At 38.0% G+C, this 14,728-nt stretch overlaps 1 protein-coding gene across 5 annotated transcripts in view; it reads right to left on the minus strand.

Annotated features, from left to right (window-relative positions):
- igsf9bb (immunoglobulin superfamily, member 9Bb) overlaps positions 1-14,728 on the minus strand; it is a 142,827-nt gene that overhangs the window by 75,310 nt on the left and 52,789 nt on the right. For all 5 annotated transcript variants that reach the window (XM_026183242.1, XM_026183245.1, XM_026183243.1 and 2 more), the window contains exons 4-5: positions 3,632-3,783; positions 912-1,029 (exon numbers count right to left, since the gene is read on the minus strand). In XM_026183242.1, the coding sequence (XP_026039027.1) occupies positions 912-1,029; positions 3,632-3,783 (270 nt within the window). The remainder of the gene's footprint in view (positions 1-911; positions 1,030-3,631; positions 3,784-14,728) is intronic.

Below are 14,728 nucleotides of genomic sequence, written 5' to 3' on the forward strand. Positions count from 1 at the left end.
AGTGTGAAGTTGCAAGTTTTACTTCAATCTGGCTCTAAATTTATTGAAAAATGATTCATCACCAATGGCAAGTCCATCCTAACAATTTGGCTGAAAAGATACATTTGTGTAATAATTCTACAAACATCCTTATCATTTGTATTCTGATGGTGTGCTCGCTTTTGTCTTCCCAATACTGTAGGCACAGCTGATCCAATTTCCAGTGTTTTAGAGCTTCATGACCTGCTCTCTTGAGTCTAGTCAGGTTTGGTCTATGCTGAGAAAACTCATCGTTGTTTAGAATGTCCTGATATGTCACTTAGCTCTGAATCCATATTTCCCTACTGTGCTAGTTAGTCTTGAACTTGAAACTTGAATTAGCAGATGGACGAGCCACAAATCTACCTAAGTATAATCTAAATGTTGCTTTCCGGGGAGGACACGGCTCAAGCAAATCTGACCTTTTATGTAAATTGGTTACCACTGACACTAATCTACTTCAATGTTATACTGATGACTTTTACTTTTGGCTGCTCCCTTATTCCCAAAGAGTCGCTTCAGCAGGAAGCTCTGCGTGTGTGATTTGGATGATTTTCACACCACATGCCCTTCCTAACGCAACCCTAAATGGGATTTGGGTTTTCTTTAAAGACTAAATCAGGGATCTTTTTAGACAAATGTGTAAACCACTACACTATGGAGCCACAATGTTTCTAATATTTCCACATCCTAAAATGTTACCAAGTTTAACAATTATGACTGACTTTCATTTTGGTGTGAGATGTTTGGACTCGTCTATTTAAAAACATTCCCTGTAAAACTGTAAAATACAAAAAAAACATCTACTTTTCATAACTCCTAATGAAATCACCAAGGGAAGGACCACAGGACAGAATGAAAATGCAATATTGGAAATCCTTAAAATTCCTTACCTTGTACTAGCAGCCGTGTGGTGTGAATAGCCTCTCCCTGGGGGCTGAAGGCTCGACACATGTAGGCCCCCCGATCTTCCCGGGTGATGGATAGCACCGTCAAACTCCCATCGGACACCTGAGCGCACACACAAACATGTAACTTTAAACGTCAGTACTGAATAAAACCCAGAAGACAAATAGTTTTGTTGTAATGAGCCCCCTCCCTGAGCCTGGTTCTGCTGGAGGTTTCTTCCTGTTAAAAGGGAGTTTTTCCTTCCCACTGTCGCCAAAGTGCTTGCTCATAGGGGGTCATATGATTGTTGGGTTTTTCTCTGAAAGTACTATTGTAGGGTCTACCTTACAATATAAAGCGCCTTTAGGCGACTGTTGATGTCATTTGGTGCTATATCGCAGTACAGAAACAAGACAATCCTAAGTGTTAAAAGCAACTAATCAATCAAAGTCTTTGAATTTGGTTGTGAAAGTGCCAAGGAGTTAGACCCATTCGAGATCAAAAAGTAGCTTCCTTTGATTTTGACTCGGTCTGCTAGGTTTAAGTCCTTCGAGCAGTATGTTGTGTTATGCAGTGTGGCTGTTAAACATTTCCCTTTACAGCCAAACCTCTTATAGAAGCAAGTCTTGCTAATTGGCAACCATTTACAAATGCCTCCAAGCACTTACTTGAGCAGTTAATTTGAACTTCTATCTAAATTAACTTTAACTTCAGCGGTCACCAAGAACAAAAATAGAATCATGGGTTAATCCAAAAAATGAAACACTCTCTGAAAAAAATGATTTTTCCAGGTGAAAAGTCTTTTCTGAATGAGACCTGGCCAGAGGGCAGCAAGTTGTTTGTTATAACAAAAAATGCCTGCAATCAACATCATCTGCCAGGTAGTATGTCTACTTGCAGACCAATCCCTGTTATTTATTGCATGTTTGTTATTCCCATATCCCTGTATGATTCCTGTAATATCCAGGTTCCTGACCACATACAGCTTCATTTTATGTGCTTCCTTAGTTAGACATCTGAGGACCCACATGAAGACAGAAAATATCAGTGTGAAAGTTTTTTATTTGGGGCAGACACTCAATGACCTTAGCAATAACAGAACACCAAATAAAAGGGTCAGTAAATCAGACGCAATAACTGCAGAACCCATTTTTGGAAAATGACTTTATTTTTTCCAGATCGTCGCTGTCTTGCATAAAACCTACTGAATCGCTGACTTGAGTTGAGAGCATATCCTAATTTTTGGCACCCCTCCACCTGCTGGAAATCTAGGCAACCGCAACCATCCCTGGGAGTTTCATCTAACAGCCCATTTCCACAGTGGAAACCCAAACAACACCACATTACCACTTATTTTGTTAAATTAAAGCACTGCTCACCATCCAGATCTGTCTTCAGAGATTTTTCTCCTAAATCAGATCAGAGTGCAGCCACTCATATCAAAACCAAATTGTTATTCAGATTAAAATCTCTCCTACATCTTTGTGTTAGCACATGCTCATGGTTTACGGTTGTTATCAGTCTATAACAGCCCAAAGTATCGTGACAAACTTGGGAGAAAGCTGCTGCCTGAGAGAGGGACAAATTTATATGTATAACTCTCCTGTGAACAAAGCTCAGTCACCTAAATAATTGATCTAAACTGAGGGAGTCATTCCCGTTCTTCTTGCAGGATTCATTACTGTACAGCAACAAAACGATCACAAAAGGCTTCTTTTTAAATGAAAATAAAAGTTCTGTTACATTATGTGTGAATGGAATAATTGTTACTGAGAAAAACTCCCAGTGCTGGAACACACAGTGAATCTTATAATCTCTGATTGTTGAAAGTAGTAAGGAAACAAGGAGTCAAGCTGAGGAGTTGTCTGTTAATTGAATGTTGCCATTTCAAACGTAGATCTCTCAATCTAAAGACTGCGAACGCATTTATTCAACCTGAGAAGTTAAGTCACAACAGCCTGACCCGAGATGCTGTTACAGCTCAAAACATCTTTTAAGTGACCAATGTGAGACGTTCAAGGCAGCAACAGACTTTCACCAGAGAGGTTTTAAATGTTATTCCTCTCCAGCAGACCTGCAAGCCAGCACTAAGCTCCCTGCCATCCAACCTTTCTGATCATCTTTGCTTGTTGGGAAGCTTTTATTGCAGGCTAATGAGATGCCATCAACTTGAGTGACACTAGCTTCTCTTCTCACCATCTCTCAGCCAGTGTGCTCCATGCCCCCCTACACACAAACACTCACAGTGAAGAGAACATGTGGGAGAAAACCATAACGTCTGCAATATTCACTAGACTTCTGAATTCTGCTCTGATGATTAAGACTACAAGACTAGACATCTGTGGAAGTATCCCTTGGCATTTTTTCCTTGTTTATATATGATGCTAAGAAAACTGAGCTAAGTGAAAGACCCCACTCACTCAAAACTGGTAGAGACCAAATGTGGAGCTACAAAAACATTCAATATCAGATTGTACTAAAACTTGAAACTAAAAGATGGTGTAGCCCCGTATCAGCTACTGGTGTAAAGAAGCAACAGTTTGCTAACAAGTAAACTTTTACATATTTAACTGTCGAGTCGGCACCTTGCTGGTAGACTTTGCATGATGAGGCCAGATGCTTCGTACAAACACAGTGGTCTCAGTGCCTGCAACTGTTAGTCTAAACATAGCATGACTATAGTAACATATTTAATAAACAGCTGATACGAATATAAAGTATTTACCTTATACTTGGCACTGCTGACCATGAGACTACCTTCCCGCAACCAGCTGACTGAGGGTTTGGGATTCCCAAAGGCTATACAGGTCAAAGTGATGCTCCCCCCCTCCTTGGCCTCCACGTACTGAGGTGGTGTATCTGTGAAAGTTGGGGGGGCTGAAGAGACAGAGCAGAGGTTGGAAAGGAAATATGAACAATAAAATGAATAAAGGTAGGAAACATACACAATAAAACAAAGAAAAACCTGCATAGCTGCTATTTTCTCTAGCTGCTACCTTCTTTTACAGAATGAATAGAAATAATCCATTGTGATGTGATAAAAGTCATATAAAATCAGTGGCTACCAGTGAACGTGGTGGTGAAAAGTCAGAAATCAAGACAGGGGAAAGTACTTTTTCATGGAACTGTTTAAAAACAATTTAAGAATTTCTAAGTTGTTGTTGGACAAAGATTGCCTGAGTAAATACAAAATGCAGATTTATTTCCATGTATTAAGGGAAAAAAATATGTAAATCTACCTGGTCTTATGTGAAAAAGTAATTGCACTAGCCACACACAGCCCTGATTACTGACAGATCTGTCGAATCACTTAAATACAAAGTGAAATAGGCTCTAAAGAGACTCAAGAACAAATGAGAAACAAAGTCGTTGACAGCACTGGGACACTAGCATGGAGATGCTTTGGAATGATCCTAAACAGGGTATTTTGTATTTATTTGGGTAATCTTCTTTAAGTTTTACAAATAAATAAATAAACTGCAACAAAGCTGACATTTTGTCATTACACAGTTAACTGAATTCAGAGATATAAACATACAGTTTTTAAAGCATAATATTTTTACAGTTAGAAATCCATTACTGCAGATTAAAGCGGGCAGACGGCAAAATAACTGTTCGTCTTTTCGGTCACTTTTTCCATATTTCTGTCTCCTTCAGCTTTTACAGTTTTACGGCTTCTGAACTTTTATAAGGATCCTTTAAAATCCTAATGCATTTGACCCTAATGACAAATATGAATTATATTTTTTGCTTTTTAAGTCCCAACTGAGTGCTTACCACAGCAAAAACAAGAACTGGGGAATGAACAGGAAGAGAAAAGAAACAACTAAAGACCTGCTGTACAAAGATCAGTACACATCAGAATTCTGCATTGTTAGCTGTCAGACTAAGGATTAGGGTTAGTTAAGTTGGGAAAAAATGTGATACTGTATTTCAGAGAAATCTGTTTACATTTAGTGGCGTTCTGATCTCTAAACCTCTGTTTTATCTCAGAATGCAGACCTCTTTACTTTTTGCAGACTTGAAGCAGACTGGGAGCAGCTTGACAATAGGAAGTTTTCTCCCAGATCTCCTAATACCTTATCATTAGGAGATGAATACATTTACAAAAAAACATCTAAATGTTAAAACTAGAAATGTCTCATTAGCAAACACATTTAGAGTCTCAAAACCCAATTAATGAAGTCCACAGAACTTACTGTAGAAGTCAGCAAATGAACTTGGACAAATTGGGACAAGGCTTGTGTATAAAAGTGTTCCTAGGAGAACAGTGACCCCGATAACTGTCAAAGACATTTGAAGGCACCAAACTTCTTGGATGTCTGATCAAACTGTGTATCCAAACTTGCCCTGAATGATGGCTCTAACAGAGCTTCAGAAGTCCTCCCAGGAGGATAAACATTTGAGAAGCACACCATAAATCCTGCCTTCAGGGCAAACGAAAACCAGGTTTGGCTTTAAGAAAAGTCTCATTGTCAATGAGGGGCCCACCCAAAGCCCAGGCCAAACCTTACACAACACGTATACTTGCTGTTGAGACTCGAATATAGCTTTTCACAGGTACTTACTGAGGATCGACCAAGACTTAAAAACAGAGAAGCTGTAATTGCTGTCATAGTTTCTAAATCTTATTTGGTAGACATACCAAGAAAGATAACACGCTCACACACTCATAAGAGTGCTATAAATGCATGAACAGTTTAAAAGTATTAATGCTTTCAGTTAAAAAGTGAGATGCAGATTTGACAGTTTCTGCAGTAACAATGATTTATTAAATTAAGTAAGTGTAGTGACAGTTGATAAATTAATATTTTAACACAGCTAAGCCATCTGAGCAAGATAAACTCTTAAAAAAAACCCTTCCTTTCAGAGTTTTGATAAGTGTGATTTTTGTTTTTTAAGAATTAAACATCAGTGTGCCTGACATGGTGCATTTGGTTAATACCATTTTTTAAAATCCTCTTTAGCTCCGTTGCTGGCTAGAATATAAGGAGGGATGATCATACAAGACAACTGGCACCATACTCCAACAGAAATACAGTTAAGCTGTGTTACAACTGCCCTGCCCCCACTGAACTCATGCCAATTACAGTCTATCCGAGTGCACATGTCAATATCGCTGTCAATGATTCAATGCAGATTTTGTTTGAGCATAATTCCTTTTTTGATATTCTCAATCTAATCACCTTAGGACTCAAGCTGATCTGCTTACATGTGTAATCTCTAGCATGTTATTCCATCTGCAGCTATGAGCCAGGCCATAGTGCTAATTCCACGTCTCACATTTTACCATGCCACACAGCTAAGACCGATTTTACAGTTATGGAAACGCAGACTTCCGACCTCATTATATAGCTGTAAAATACAGTAATATACACTAGTACGTGAAAATAATATCACTTAAGGCAGCGGTCCCCAACAAATTCAGAAACATGTATTCAGATTGTTATTTAAAAATCATTTTTAGTTTTAAGCAATTTTTTTTGACACATTTCTAAAATATTTGTGTGTTCTTAGTTGTGTTTTTTGTTTGAGCAGTGGAGAAACAGAGCATTTACCCCATTACAACTTTTTCTGTTATTTCTGCAGGGGTGCTTTGGAGCATTAGTAAGAGGGAGGTAGTCACAGGTTAACCATGCTCTGCAATGCAGTCCAGCAGGATGCTGTTCAAATATCATTGTGGAGCGAAACAGGATGAAAGTCAACAAACTGTTTTTGTAAACAAATCCTACGACTGACAAGCAGTGAAATTTAAAGGCTGTAAGTTGCAAATCAATTTCAATATGCAATATAAATGGCACAGCAGTGTAATAAACTGTTTTACCTCTTCTTCCACCACTAACAATAACTAATTACTATAATAACTAATTGGTATACTGACTACAGTAGCTATCTATGAGTCAATTTTTAATGCTGCATTTTGTCTGAGTGGTTAGGACACTCCACTGGCCAGTAATCATGTGTGCCTCTGCTTTTTGACAGGGAGGAGGAACAGTGACCCCTTCATTCTGTTTTCCTCAAGGACCTTAAGAAGTGCTGAAAAGCTTGTGCGAGGGTGCAAACTGGCACACAGACGAGAAAGGAAAAGACATGTCAAAACTAAGGAGGGACAAACAGGCAGAGATAAAGAAGAGCAAAAAAATAAGAAAGACTCCATTAGACAAAAAAATAGAGATACTGGGTCTGGCATGTAGCATGCACTGCAAAGTGCTGCTGCAGAATGGTGTGCTTTTTCAAGATGGAGGCATTGAAGACCAACCCTATAACATTTGAACCTTTTTTTATTTTATTTTTTTGGTATCACCTTATCTGCATTTGGGCTTCACCATGACTGAAAGGACCAAAGAGTGCAGGACTTTAAATCTTCTAATTGGAAAAAAGCCTTAATACAAGCAAGGTAATGTTTTTCCCTGCTAGGTAACCTAGAATTTCACTTAATCATTCAAGCAGAAACTTGCATACTTATTAAACTGATTTTACCAACACTTCCCATCTTGCAGCTCATGTCTCATGTCTCCACTCATACACTCTTTCAGGAATGCCGATCTCAAGTGACAGAAGTTGACAGGAATGAAGGAGGCAATTTTACGGAACTTGTCTTTTTGCATCTCACCAGAAATCTAGAAACAGCACTTCTGTCTTAATGTGCCAGTCCTGCTGGCACTGAAGGCCACAGTGTGAAAACCAAAAACTACAGATGTTTGGCAGTGAGAGGTTGAGTGCAAACAGAAGAACTATAATTAGAAGTTCTGCTTCATCTAGATGGTCAGTATAGCACCAAGCCCCCCGAGTGTTCTTCATAAAGTTACTGGTCACACTTAAAACCCTTCTTCAATCAGCTTCACTGTCTAATTAAGTTTTTTGGGTTGACTATGTGTCTTCTTAGTTGGATGGTCAGAAGATTTGCATTTACTATAAACCAGCGGTCCCCAAACTTTTTTGCACCACAGACCGATTTATGTCCGACTATTTTCACGGACAGGCCTTTAAGGTGTTGCAGATAAATGCAACAAAATAAAACCAGTACCGGCACCAACAAAAAGAAAATTTAATCATAATACACAGGAAAAGACCCAGGGAAACAGAGTTAATGATAAAAACGATAAAAAATAAAAACATAAATTTCACACGTGATCTTCAACTCTCGTGGCCCGGTGTCGGTCTGTGACTCGGGGGTTGGGGACCTCTGCTATAAACCAAAGAAAAGCTGTGCCTGTATTTGAGCCTGAGCCTCTAATGACAAAATCAAATGTTTTACTTAACCTCTGTATTGTGTTCATATTTTTGCTATTTAGCCAATATTAGCAGGTCTGATGGACCCACATTATTGCGTTACTAAATCAAACATCATAACAATTTATGTAAAAATACTTTACTTTTAAAGGCTAGCAATTCCTTAGCAGGTAGAGCAGGTCCCCTTCTAGTCAGAAGGTTGGTGGTTCAACCCCTGGCTGCTACAGCCATGCCTTAGTATCCTCGGGGAAGATACTGAACCCAAAGTTGCTGTCTGTTCAGTGCACGAGTGTGTCTGAATTTTAGATAGAAAGCACTTAAGCATATAAATAAAGTGCTTGGATGAATGATGTTGTTTAAAGCACTTTGACTGCTCAAGTGCAGCCGGGTTTTTCGAACAATATTTAATTTAAAGAAACAGAGATGATAAGAAAGGTATGGGTGGAGAAAAAAAAGGTTTTCCTGAAAAAATATAAATGAAGCAATGTTTCAGATCATTACTAATAAAACTAATATTACTTCTTTGATGTGAATTAGAAATGGACCCTAATTATGTCAGTGTATACCACTCAGCTACATTGAACAAATAAACTATTTGGGCCAATCTTCACATTTCCTATTTATTTTTCTTTATGCGTATTTACCTAACATATTTTAAGGTGGTGGAGAAGTGATGGTAATTAACTTTATTTACTAAGGAAAAAAGCTAAAAGTATCTCGCCCTATATGAAAAAGCAATTGTTTACTGTTTTTGCAGTGGCTTTGAGGCAGAGCTCTCAGGAGTGAGCATGAATTTCAGATCCTTTGGATTTGCATGGAAATGCTGTTCCACATCCTTTATATAGTACATCAGTCCAATGACTGTAAAAGGCAACCACAAAAGTAAAGGAAGGTCTTATTTTTCAAGCTATTAGCTCGTGTTCACACATTGGCTAGCACGGCAACTTAACAGATTAAAAATATGAATAATAATTCAGTTGCTGTATTTTTAATCACATCAGGCTATTCTGAATGGCAAAGCAAAAAGTCTTTTGAGTGGTATTTAAACTAATTAAAGATATCAACACTACAACAATAATTGTTAGTTAAGTTATTACAAGAGTGCATATAGAGAAAAACTGTATTTGATGGGAATCGAGGACCAGTTCCTGCAGAGAACCTGTTCCGGGTAGTTCAATTACTTGGTTCTACTTGCACTTGTGCTACTATCAGATGATTTCAGTGGATGTGCTGGAGGAGGAAAATAGTGGCACAGTCCACAGCATGGATATTTACAATACTTTAAATATTTGTTTTTATTGCACAAAATGACAACAGTGCAATGGTAAAGTGAAAACTCCAGCCAGAACAGAAACTGCATTATGTTGCTAACACAACTTCTGCTCTTTGCAATCATCTGCACAGACAGCATGCTAATGCTAAGCTAGCTAAGAACCCAGAGTGATGTTAAAGCTGAGTGAATGCCGACCGCAGCCCAACAGCCAGACCCTGAACTTCAACGTGTAACAAACTGCTGAGCAGTCAGACTATGTTTCTACGTGATCACGTTTCTAAAGTAGAATCACTGTGGCGATCGCTTTGAAGTCCCTTTATGCTAGTTTTTATCTTTGCCGTGTGTTCACACCTAATTACTGAGAGACAGATCCTGTATGTGTGTCCTCATTAGGCGAGGGATTTGTGTTGCTATACGTTAACATTATGAGATGATGCATTTCAGGTCATATTACAGAAATGTGGAAGTAATGTAACAAACAGTGTAACAAATGACCTTCTCCTTTGAGTAATTAAGCAACGTACAGCATTACTTTAAAGAAAAGTGTTCTGTGTCGTATTTGTAATTCATTACTTTTTCTGAGTAACCACCCCAACACTGATCACAACAAAGAGAGGAAATACCTCCAACATGTACAGACATTTGCCTACACAGCATAATTTAATGAATGTAATCTCTTTGATATGCTGCTTAGTGATGGTTGTAACTCTCAAAGCAGAGCCAACGAGAACCCAGTGAGAATCAGTAAAACAATCCATAAAGAATAGAATCAATAACTGATGTTGATAGAATCAGAATCGCTAAATTCTTATCAATTCCCTTCCCTACTTATATCCTTCCCTAGGAAGTCTAAACACCGAAGGCACCATCCAACTTCTAGTGACTGCATGCTTACATACCAATGTTCGGTATACTCACTTTTGCAGAAATTAGTCTTCTGTCAGTGTTTCTAACTTCCAGGGTATTTTAGCCACATACCATAATAACACATAGCATGGTACTATTTTTAAAATAACCTGGCTTTTTTTGTATAAGACTGTTGTCATAACGACCTCCACAAATACTGGCTACACCTAAACTGCTTTATCTTTTTCTTCTTAGTGGAAAAACAAAGGAAACACTGTAACATATTCAGCAGTATATTCAACACACTAAAAGCACTTCATTTTCAAACAGCTTGACCACTTTAATAAATTTTCTGTCTAAGAAAATGTAACAAAGTCAACTTCAGCACATCTGTTTTGTGAAGCTTAGTTTTAGCAATATATTCTGGAAAACTGGCATGCTTGTCAGCTGTCCCCTGTACACCACTGACTGTCTGACTACAGCGATGATCGGAGCCGTGTGGTTCATGCTTGGTACAGTGACAGGATGTTAACAGACAGTGAAGGAGTAACAGGCAGAGAGAAAGGAGGCTAAGTTAGGAGCCTGAGGCTTCTAAACACTGCTGGGAAAGAGGATGAAGAACCAAGACAAAACAAACGCAACGCTGATGAGACTGAACTTGGGGGGTGGGGGACAGGGGCTGCAGGACCGTATCTGATCTGTCTGTTACCACAGCAACAAGCATCTTCATATGCTGTCTGATTAAGTGAGTTGACGAGTGCTAGAACTGCCACATGAAGGCAAGAATATTCTCATCTGTGAAGCCCTGTGAGTGTTAACACTCAGCTTGGTTTGTGCGCAGGAGTTTGTCTGGTATTCTTTTCTAGAAGTGCAGCAAATCTGTGACACTGCATGTACAAGAGGGGACGCAGTGCTCTGCACAACTTTTTCAAGTCAAGTTCTTACAAAAGAGCCACAGTGTAACCAATCAGAAACCACAAATACTGTCAGTTGAACCACAACATTAACATTAACAATCCCAGTACAGCTTTATGTTTTAACTCTTTCAAATGGCTGAAATCAAATCACTTTAGACAAGTAGAAAACAGAACATCTCCTGTTTCTCAAATGTGAGAACTTTTTTCTATTACATCTTTGTGACACAGAAGGATATGTATGGTTTCTGGACTGTTGCCTAGGTGAAACTAGTAGTCTAAAGAATCATATCAGCTCTGCAAATTCTGACTGATTTGTTAGACTATGAATTATAGCAGAACTGTATTTTAGTGATGCTCTATGGCTACTACAGGCAGCAGAGACACAGATATAGAAAGTGCTGTGCAATCAATTTTTTTTACCCTAAAATCTTCACTTGTAAAAATGTTTGTGGTGGGGCGTGGTCTGCCCGTAATCACGCCCGCTGGGTTAAAACACGGGGACTCAGGTGTGTGTGGTGTTGTTGTGGTGAGTAGGGCAATAAAGATGGCTCTGAATGATGATCTGTGGTCCCGCCGTGCCTTATTCTCACCACAATGTTCATTACATATTATTTGAGATGTAATGTCTATTGCACAGTACATTTGACATATGTATTTACTGGCTATGTGACCGAAAATCTGATTCAGCAATATTATCAAGTTGCTTACTCAATTGCTTATAATTAGCAAAACCCTGGAACCTTCTGCAGTGTTTATCTTTTGAAGTGTTCAGTGCCAGCCCTACGTTTCCCTGCTATTAGATTATTTTTCCCTCCACCATTAGGCTAAGCACTGCTAAATCCATCTTAAAAAGGGGAAGGACTAATCATTATGGAAACAGACATAAACAAAAATGAGAGTTTGCTAGCTTAATATTTTGCACAATGCATTTTGATAATAACTAGTATCGGAGCTCAGGGAATTCATGTGTTTTTTAAACCTGGGTATTTGAACACATATGCTCTAACGTTCCCCACACATTTTTCACATCCACCCCAGTGGCGTTCCATCAGGACAAGCAAGGCGGTGCTTGCCTAGTATAAAAAATTAAAAGAGACATCAGTTAAAATCAAAGTGAAAATGTGTTTCCATAATGATCTTAAACACCACAGTCATAAGGTTTCTCACCTGTTTGCAACTATTCTTTATATTATTGCCAAATTGTGGTCACAACTCTTAGCTAATGCCAATGCTCCCCATTTCTCACAAAAACATGACAAAATATCGGTGCTTGGGAAGAAGAGAAAACATATGGACACATTATATATTTAATGTCAAGGGAAATGAGACGCTTTATGAAACGTGTGCAGGAACTATCAGTAAAAACACGACAAGCTAAGACGTTATATTTTTATTCAGCTGAATCAACTTTAGTTTTGTCTGTGACAGGCTTGTGCAATTTAGTTGACTAGACTGAAACTAAAAGAATTTAGATGATTAAATTATTAAATTATGATTGCACCTAAATAACATGTTAGCAAAAACACTATTAAAACTACATCAAAATTTGTGTCAAAATTAACAATGCTGTGGAAACAGAGCTAGCATTAGAAAGAAAAGGAGCTTCTGTGAATTATCATTGTAACAAATAGGTTTTCTCTTACTGGTCATCTTGGCCAACATGTTTAATGTAGAATAGTTAAAGTGCAATGTCAGAACGTTTTCATTAATTCCATTAGCACGTGAGGAAAGAAAACCCTGATAATGGACAGATGGCTTCGGCTCCTACAATCTCTGCTTTAATAAAACAAGCAAGTTGATCTACTGCAGGCTCAGCCAGAACTTTCAAAATAGTTGAGAAGCTGAGAAATCACTTGGTTGAATAAATTTACAAAGTTTAACCAGCTGTTTTGCTAATACACCACCTTCACCCTGTCTTTCAGCTGTGATTTGATTTATTTTTAATATATCTAATTATATATTATCCATCCATCCATCCATCCATTCGCTTCCGCTTATCCTTTTCAGGGTCGCGGGGGGCGCTGGAGCCTATCCCAGCTGTCATAGGGCGAGAGGCGATATATTATATACCTCTTTTTTTTTTTTTAATCAATGCATAGCCCTGCTTTTCTGAGTTTTTTAACATATAGATGAGGTAGGATGTTAAATATAGCAGCTGGGATTGGCTCTAGCCCCACCCGTAACCCTGATAAGGATAAGTGGAAGAGAATGCATGGATATGTTTAGATAGTTGTCGTTAAATAATTATAGATCAGTGCATAAATATGTATATATATTAACGTAACAAGGGACTGCATATGTATATATTAGGCTGTAACCAGAACAAAAATATATCATGAAGTAATTAGAAGTAGGAATTAATACGAGTACGCATCCTCCTAATGATTGGAGGAATGGCTTTTAATGATTTTCTTTTAACTGTAAAGCAGACATCTTTAATGACTAAAAAACAAGAATTGCTGCACAACATAACATTTATTTTGGATTTTTTTTAATCCACACATGATCAAAAGGACAAACACAGTCTAAAGTACAAACACACACCCTCACTAACATCAGGCTAAGTGTCACCTTGACCAGATGTTTTTGGTAGCCATCAAAAAGTTTCTTGCTGGATTTTAAACTCTGTGCCTCAGCATCCACAGACCTCGTTTTGTGATTTTTATAATATCACAAAATATCTCTACCAAATGACTGTGGAATATTTAGTAGCAAGGACTGGACTTGTTGCACAGGTCACATCCTACCACAGTATCATGCTGGAGTTCACTGAGCTCCTGAGAGCGACCGATGCCTATTATTGGTATATTTTTGGGGACAATATAATCTTTTCTTCTATGAACTAATCAAATAGAATGACTGACTGTACCTTTAAAATAAACGATTTAAAATTGATATCTTCAAAGTGGCCTGTTTACAGTACTACAATGCTTTATTAGGTTTACATCTAACCCTTGTGTTGCATTAAAGATGTAGCACATGCAGCCTATTCACAGAATCTACATTATTAGGCATTTCAGCATCTGTTATGCAAACACTCTTTTATGTGTTCAGTGCATCCACAGGCTAAGAAATAACAATCTAAAAGACTTATCGATTTGCATTCATTATTTTGCATCTTTGAGGGTTGATCTGTTCAGTTTGTTTCTATTTCTGCTCAGTTTTGTTTTTCCATTTCATCCATTTGTGTCTCATTGTACCTCTGTACTTTTGTCATAGTTGTTTTGACTGCATTGTGCCTTTTTCAGTCGTTTTTTATGTGAGTCTTAGTTCCAGTTTGCTTTGCCTGTCTTTGGTATTTTCTTTTACGTGTCTTTGTATTAAGTGTGCATCTCTTTAGAAATGTTTTCATATTTTTATGTTAAACCTGTTTGTTTTATTTCTGAGACATAAAGAAAAGCAGAATCATTTTTGTTACTTTGTCTGCCTTTGAGTTTGAGTTTGTGAATGTCAAGAGACAGTCATTTGTATCAATTTGTGTTAAGTGTGCATCTTTCTTCAGCTCAAGAACAATCAGAAATCTTGGATTTCCATCGACAAGTGTAGCGCAATT

Source organism: Astatotilapia calliptera, chromosome 10, assembly GCF_900246225.1.
Source record: "Astatotilapia calliptera chromosome 10, fAstCal1.2, whole genome shotgun sequence".
NCBI classification, from domain to species: Eukaryota; Metazoa; Chordata; class Actinopteri; order Cichliformes; family Cichlidae; genus Astatotilapia; species Astatotilapia calliptera.